The 8,557-nt window shown below is 47.1% G+C and overlaps 1 protein-coding gene across 1 annotated transcript; it reads left to right on the top strand.

Moving 5' to 3' along the window:
- Positions 1-1,347: 1,347 nt before the first annotated feature.
- On the top strand, positions 1,348-6,621 carry LOC120703346. The gene has a single exon (XM_039987390.1). The coding sequence runs from the start codon at positions 3,706-3,708 to the stop codon at positions 6,544-6,546; it is 2,841 nt and encodes a 946-aa protein (XP_039843324.1). The 5' UTR covers positions 1,348-3,705; the 3' UTR covers positions 6,547-6,621.
- The last annotated feature ends 1,936 nt before the right edge of the window (positions 6,622-8,557 follow it).

Below are 8,557 nucleotides of genomic sequence, written 5' to 3'. Positions count from 1 at the left end.
TAAGGCCGAGGTTGAGAATCAACTTGAGAGAAAAATCAAATGATTGCGTGATGATCATTGTTAATGCTCAGTAACGACCAATTCTATGCATCAACTTGATCAGAAAATCATTAGAGTTTGCATTTTTTACGAATTATCTATCAAATAAATTCCGAAACACACTTTACCCCTAGAGAATTGCAAGTTGTGTTTTTAAGATAATTTACAGGTTGCAAGCAAAATTTGGTCCGAGATAAAATCACAGATAAAATCAGAGCGCAGATTCAAACTCAAATAAACCAATAGTAACCGAAAGACCAAAGCAAAACTGCTTAGGACAGGCCATGCATACCTCGGTGTTTGGACAAGAGGAGGTCCAGGATAGCCCAACCCCCATTAGTTGGGGGCGGTTGGCGCCGTTGGGTGGCCGGCCGGCCGACCACCCTAGTCGGCCTATGGCCCAATGGGCCCCACAGCCTTCAACTAGCCACGTGGAGGGTGCCATTAGCTCACTACGTCAGTTCTTGAAGGAGTAGCTACAGAAGAAATCCCTACTGGCGTGGCTCCCTCCTATAAATATGAGGGGAGGGGGTGAGATCAGAACACACGCCTCTCAACTTTCAACTCACTGTTGTATTAGCTCTATAGATTAGTGGAGTTTAGGTGAAGTAGTAGTCATTGAGTCCCCAGAGTTGTTTAGGAGTTTTAGTATGGGTTCTTCCCTAGCTCTCTCGTGTATTTCTCGATCGTTTGTAATAGATTTACGCTAGAAATATAGGCGAGTCCGAGGAGCACCGGCGTGCTGCGCCGCCGCTTGCCGCGCTGGGCAAGGAGCCGAGGGGCGCCAGCATGTTGCGCCGCTGCTTGCCGCGCTGGGTGAGGGAAGCCGCCCTCGCCGAGCTTGTTGGCTTTGGAGAAGTTGCTGGTGGCAACGAGGATGGAGCCGAGGTCCATGAGCGGCAGGTCCGAGCTCCCATGCTGCCCCCTCCCATACTGGCCGAGCCAACCAGGAAGCCCAGGCGTGAGGCCGCGAGGGATGCGGCCGCGCCGGGCAAGGGCGGCGAGGGGCGCGGCCAGCCCGCCGCGCAGGCTCCTCGGAGCTAGACCAGGGCAGCAAGGGGCGCTGGACGAGCAGCCGGCGAGCGGCAGCGCGCTGGGTGCTAGATCGAGCGGGTCTTCGGCGCTGTACAGCTCGGCGGAGCGCAGGAGCAACGCCGCCCAACACCACCGCCTTGCGCTTCATCTCATCAGAGCTTGGAATCAATTAAAGCAATCAGAGCTTGGGATAGAACCTGTGCTAGAGGTGGGAGACGAAATTGTGGGGCCCACCTGACGGTAAGGGGAGCTACGAGACCCAACTGTCGGGAGGGAGAAGAGAGGAGATGGTCAGGGGCGGAGAGGATATTTCGCGTGCATCTGCTGACCGTGCGTTACCGTGTCGTACCGACGTGGCCATGTAAGCAAAAATGATATAAATAAAAAAGCCGCGAGATAATAGTGGTAAAAATGTAAGCGTCATTTAAGAGTGTTGATAAGTATTATTATGGTAAATAAGTAAAAAACTCAATTGACGCACCCGTGGAAAACGTCATCCTCCCTTGAAAAGAAAGGAAACGTTCTCCTCGCTGCCTCCGCCGCGACTATGCTCTATGCAAGGGCAGCTTTGCCGACGAGAGAGACGTCGACTTCTTGCCTGCCAGACTCGGACTCGCAGAGGTGCTCGGTGGGCTCACCGAAGGTTCGCGCCGCCCCACTTGGGGGAGCAAGGAGAGCTGCTGCACGGCGGATGTTCGGCAAAATTCCCGTGCAAGTTGGCTTGCCTTGCCCGGCCGGTGTTCGACGAAATGCGCGCGCGGCTCAGATTGGGGCCATCCTGGGGACGGAGATGGCGTGCCCATCCTGCTCGAGCCCCACACAACTCACGACGTGCGGCGACTGGCGGAGGCCGCGGGCCGTGCACGCCCGCAGCGGTCGCGGCGCCATGCTGGAGGAGGGCAGGAGGCACATGCCGACATGTTGGACTGACGGAGCTGCGCGCGAGCCTGCCACTGTCCCAGGTGTGTGCTCGCTGCCCAGCTGACACCTTGCCATTTTTCTGCACATGCTTCTGATGGTGGTGCTTCGGCGCAGATGTTACCGAGTTGGAAGCTTCCTATTTCCGTGTGGTGAACTGGAAAAGGGAAAATTAGACGATTTTTTGTTAGAATTTCAGGGACAGAAAGGAAGAGTCTGTAACCAAAAGCTATCTTTGATCTTTTAAAAAACGCAAAGATATCATCGGTCACCACTTCAGTTCTACTATCACTATAAAACAATTCACTAATCCAGTCTTCGTCCATGTGGTGCCCCAAACAGCATTAACTTACAATGAAATAATGTAGCTTGGGCTACTTATGATGTTGACACTGGACCAACTTACACAAAATACAAGTGGACTTAGAAAAATATCAGTTTTAGTCTCGCTAGGGAGATCCACCAACTTCTCCAACAACCTATGTCCCAGGGCAGACCCAGTGCCAGCAGCTCCCACGAGTGGGGTCTGGGGAAGGGATAAACCGAGGCAGGCCTTTCCCCTACAGTAACTGCAGGGAAGACCTGGTGCTCAGTGGGTTGGCTTCACACCATTGCACCAGGCCTGCCCTTCCTCCAACAACCTATGTACAGTGCTAAAATAGCTGGAGGATCACAATTGAAGAACATGCCAGGCGAGAGGCATGGTTGTAACACATTCTAGTAAGAGGGTTATCAAATATCAACTAATTACGTACCCAAACCCAACTGATATAGGTAACTACTCCATAAATTTTTGTGCTAAGCTGACACCTGTTTAGGCTTTACTTGGATAGTTCGTCAGGCTTTGTTATAATATGAGCATGTATTTCCTTACCTGGGACTTTCATGGCAGCAAGTTGATCTATCAATTATCATAAACAGACAACTGAACCTCAAACTCTGTCATGATTATTGCGTACTGCCAATTTTGAAAGGCTGTCAGAAAGGGCAACTCATGGTTTTAAGACAAGGACCTTGGTGGTACAATAAGAACAAGGCCATGTCTCCCAAGTCAGTCATCTAAAAGGGCGAAGACAAGACTGCACGTTCAGCTACCTCATGCATTATTGAAGACTGGTGATCAGCTTTCACATTTGTTAATTGAGAATTGGAAACCATGGAAGAAAAGAACGTCTTAAAATATTCTCAAAGTTCATTAAAGAACATTTTGGAGGAAAAGCTCAGTTAAAGATGAACTGAGAAATAGAAGAAAGAGAGGCAGAAAAGAACCAGGCTACAGCGAAATGCGTATTCTGTGATCTATACAAAACACTTTTTAGATGTTTCTGTAGGTTGTTTTGTCATAATTAGACAATGCCCCCTCACAGTTAAATGGATATGTAGATATTTGTGATGTGAACCTAACAGAATTTATTAGGGTCAAGGCTATTTGTGTGGTCCACTGCATCTCACTTTTAATTTCGCAGCTGAGACTTCTCTCTGTTTGAAGCAGTCCATCATCGATGACTTGGACTTTGGAATCTTTATACAACTGATGATGAAGAGTTGCCATTCTCTCTTCCTTTTTTTGTCTTCGGTGCCTTCTCCTTCTATCTAGTGGAGGTGTATCCAAAGGCAGCAAGCTTTGCATATAGCTCATTCTCATATACCTTTTTCCAATGTTACAACGTTCCCAAACAAAATAGAGATTTGTTTTGATCTGAGATCAAGCCTATGGAGTCTGAAGAGCAGCCTGTAAATCACCATATGGCTTGCAACTCTCCTGATGAACAACATGCGCTGCAGCAAGGCCAAGCTGACAAAAATCCTGGAGCCGATGAGGCTGAGCTCCTGTGGAAGCTGAGGAAGTACTTGATGTTGTTGGCTATTCTAGCTGCGGCCATCACCTACCAAGCAGGGCTAGCTCCGCCGGGTGGGTTCTGGCAAGACAACCAGAACGGCCACATCGCCGGTGATATTGTGCTGAGAGTTAGCTACCCCAGGCGTTACCATGTTTTCTTCTACTGCAACACAACAGCTTTTGGGGCATCACTCATTGTTCTGATACTGCTCCTGGTCAGGGAGCTGAGCCGCAATGCGGTTTGGCTTCGGGCACTTCAATTTGCGATGGTATTGAGCTTGCTAGGGCTCATGGGGGCCTATGCCGCAGGGAGCTGCAGGGAGGTGAGGACATCAGTTTACATTTGGGTATTACTTGTTGGCATATTCGCATATATCACACTTCATGTCATATTCTTTCGGCATCTGGCGCCTGAATGGTTGCGTGATACATTCATGAATATAAGGAGATACTGGAAGGATTTCCTAAACAATGTTTTCAAGAATGCACAGAGCACAACAGATGAGCAAGAGCATTCTGACAAGATGGAAGAACTGGAGAGGAATCGCAGTTTCTTGCTGGTTCTTGCTACATTAGCAGCAACAGTGACATATACTGCAGGGCTAAGCCCACCAGGTGGCTTTTGGCCTGATGACAAGCCCAACCACCTTGCCGGCGACCCAGTGCTGGAAGATCATCACCCCCGTCGATTCAAGGCGTTTCTCGTCTGCAATGCAACTTCTTTTGCTGGATCGCTTGTGATCGTCATCATGCTCCTCAGTAATACAGCAGTGGATCATGTTGTCAAGTCAAATGCTCTGCGGTTGTGCGTGCTAGTCGGCCTCTTTGGGCTTATGGGGGCTTATGCTGCTGGGAGTTGCAGGGAGGTCCGTACATCTATCTACGTCTTCTCCCTTGTTGGTGGAGTTTTGCTCTACCTTGTCCTTCAGTGGATTGAACCTATTGTGACAAAGCCAGAGTGTGTAGAGAAGTCCATTGGATGGATCAGAAAGCAGAAGACCGAGCTGCTCCAGAAACTGAGCTCTTTCATTATGAAGGGGAGTGGGAATCCAGATCATGACAATCATACTACACTGTCAAGGCCCAATACACAACATCTATCCAAGAATAGCATTTCAAGCAATTTTAGTGATGCTAAGGATGATCTACAGAAACTGAGCACATATCTCCTATTGCTCGGCATCCTTTCCGCCACTGTCACATATCAAGCTGGGCTGAACCCACCTGGTGGCTTTTGGGGAGACACTGCTGATGGACATATTGCAGGGGACCCAGTCTTGGAGGCCATGCACCCAAGGCGTTACAAGTTATTCTTCTATTGCAATGCTACAGCATTTGTTGCATCTTTGGTGATCATAACATTACTTCAGAGCAAGCTGATTACCGTTGGTGCCATGAAGCATCACATATTGCAAACAGCCATGACTCTGGATCTCTTTAGTCTTATGGGGGGCTATGCTGCCGGAAGCAGCAGAAAGTTCTCAACATCCGTGTATGTTTTGGTCTTGGTTCTCCTTGTTTTCACCTATGTTGTACTTCATGTTCTGCTATCTGTGGCTCTCAAGACACGACTGAAGAGGATAATAGATCGTTTCAGAAGAAATGATGCAATGGATAATGAAGATGAAGGGGGTGATTTGGAGAAGCAGCGCAAGTTTCTGATGTTACTTGCAATTCTAGCTGCTTCCATCACATATCAGGCTGGTCTAAGCCCATCAGGCGGCTTCTGGAGTGACAATAATGGCCACCGAGCAGGTGATCCAGTGTTCCGTGATGAGTTCCCACGCCACTACAGAGTTTTCTTCTACTTCAATGCAACAGCTTTCGTGTCGTCCTTGGTTGTGATTATGTTGCTTGTTAGTAAAAGGCTATGTAGCAAGGGTCTTGAGGGTTATGCACTTCACACGTGTGTTTTGATTGATTTGATCAGCCTCATGGGTGCTTTTGCTGCTGGAAGCTGCAGGAAAGTTTTGACATCTGTGTACGTCATCCTTGTCGTTGTTGCAGTGTCTGTTTATGTCATGATTCAGGTTGTGGTTTTGACATTTGCAAAAGACAAGGTGAACAATATCCTGGAAAGGATGTACACCTTTGGGCTTTCTGAGCGCCAACATCCATCCATGAATCACAAGAGAAGCATCCAATTGAAAAAGAGAACTGAGCACAAATGGCGCAAAGATTTGATGCTGATCGGGACACTTGCAGTCACTGTCACATACCAAGCTGGGCTGCTCCCACCGGGTGGATTTTGGTCTGATGACCAGGTAGGCCGCCATTTTGCTGGTGACCCAATCCTTCATGATACCCATCCAACACGGTTTAAAGTATTCTTCTATTGTAATGCGACGGCATTCATGGCATCGATGGTCATGGTCATCCTACTGTTGAACAACACAATAAGCAAGTACAAGAGATCTCTTCTTGCTATGAAGACAGCAATGGTATTGGACTTGCTTGGTCTGCTTGGAGCATATGCCGCAGGCAGCTGCAGAAAGTTAAAGACATCTGCATACATTTTTGCACTCTTCATTGCCATGTTCATTTACATTGTAATACATGTTTTGCTGTCATTTGATAAGGTGGCTTTGTTAGTTAGAAAGAAGGGAGAGAAGTGGATGCCTTGCCTGAAAAATATGTGGGCACTTATTGAAACTGATCCTTCAAACCTTCAGCTATCTGCTGGGCGACTGGGGGAGGCACCTCCAGCTGTGTAGTTGTAGTCTTGATGTAGCATTTGTTAAATTGTTGTGCCTGATATATACAAATTAAAAAGTTTGGATCTCTGTTTTTTCAATTTATGTATGAGTCGTGGTGTAGCATTATTCCTTCAACCATGTATTTCTTTGCATTTGCACAAATCTGCACTGCGAGGTGTGAATGTAGTCCTTTCTCAGTAAAGAATCTGCCCAGACAAAATCGTCAATTGCGTGACAGATCAGAGGCCTAGGGTAATGTAATGTGGAGAATGCTAATTGTCAGTAGCCCATCTATTGGGTTGGGGCAAATAACCTGCAGACATTTTTTTGAGGGCTGCACAGACAACTTATTAATAGGACAACAGGTGCAGATAGAGAAACTGATGATGTAGGTACCCATTGAGGTTTGATAAAATGGTCTGGCAGTTAATGAACATGGTTGTATGCTAATCTGTTAGGATCTGGATTTTCCTGACCTGTCTGCAGCAGGTCCTGAAGCAAGAAGATGAATCGATAGGGCATAAAATTTTTGTTTACATTGGTCAAATATGACCAACTTTTGACAATGATTATATGAATACCAATTAAAGGGCAATTCTTAGATTGAAGTTAATGTGCATCCTCCTATTGAAGTGCACTTGGATACCTTCCATACTTGCTCTCATTGAAGGCAGGATTGTGTGTCATTCTTTTTTTACAGTTCAACACAATACACCTAAATTTTAATCCGTGTTCGATACTGTATGTAATTTGAAAGCAGATTATTTTACTTTAAGAGAAGATTGGCACTAAAGAATAAATAGGACGTGTTGGTTGTGGGACTTCGAATCCAAGTGGTAGATGGTAAAAGAAGTTGTGAAAAAAATTAAAGCCAACCAGTTACAATGGCAATAGCTTGGTGACATTAGCTGTTAATTTCTCACATTCTTGTTTTCTAAGATATTTTAATCAAACTGTAGTTGTTAAAATCAATGCTTTTTAAAATATACAACAGAATAAAACAAATAACTTGAGACAAGGGAAATTTGTCATGCGGGCAGGAGACGAGGAATGAACCTATGGTGTGGCGGGGCTTAGGGCCTTCGGTGTCCTTTTAAGGCCCTACTGTCCTTGCATTTGTGGTCGTTTTGTAATTAGAGTGTGGCACAGTGTGATGCACATTTGCTACCAATGAAATTACTCGCAGTTCTATTGCGTGCTCAAGAGAACAATAATATCAAGGAAGAAATGACAACAAAAGGAAGATAGCTTGGTATCCTGCAGACACTTGATAAGCTGCACTCAAATCAAGCCCTTATTATTCTTCCCTACTGTGATGAAATAGATATTGATCTGAGAATCTAATGCAGATCAGTAGTAATTATTTGCAAGGATAACTGAAGGATTACTGTCAGTGCCAGGTAATACCATAATAGATTCGATATATCATACTACAATATGAACCCAAGGCACACATGCTATATTTTAACTTTTGTACTTTATTCCACTTCAAGAGATACTTTCAATGTTTTCAACAAAGGTGGGCACCGGACTTACAAGAACTCCTCCTTTCTTGGTGGCTAAACCAAAGTTGTTATCATTTTTAAATTTGGCATTGGATTTTGTACCCTATAGCAGGGATACCCACTCTCACTGCAGCAAGGTAGAACTCGCGTAGTCATCCGTAACTATGACATAAGGGGCGGAGCAGCCGGGCCCCACCGGTCAGGCTCTTTCCTCACCAACCCAACGGCCCCGGACCCGCTCCCCGCTCTGGGACGAGTCCGGTGACGCCACGTGTCCCTGAGGAAGGGAAGCTCCGAGCCAACAGCCAAGGACTCGGACACCCCATAGGGGTCCGGGGCCTCCTCGCGCCCGTCCAGACCTCCCACGCGCGTAGAACCAACATGCCGCTAGGGGGGGTCCGGAGCCGCCACGTGTCCCGCAGGCGCGGGCACGGGCGCGGGACTTCCGCTGGAAGACTCGCCCACCCATCGCATTCAATGCAGGTGGTTGAGGCGTGCTCTGACGCCGTGGCACGCGGGGCAGC

The sequence above is a fragment of the Panicum virgatum genome, chromosome 4K (assembly GCF_016808335.1).
Source record: "Panicum virgatum strain AP13 chromosome 4K, P.virgatum_v5, whole genome shotgun sequence".
NCBI classification, from domain to species: Eukaryota; Viridiplantae; Streptophyta; class Magnoliopsida; order Poales; family Poaceae; genus Panicum; species Panicum virgatum.
Note: the sequence above shows the minus strand (reverse complement) of the source record. Positions and strands in the feature narration are given on the sequence as shown.

Bases quoted from the DNA above. Each gene is read 5' to 3' on its own strand.
- LOC120703346 (XM_039987390.1), top strand. From the start codon at position 3,706: ATGGAGTCTGAAGAGCAGCCTGTAAATCACCATATGGCTTGCAACTCT.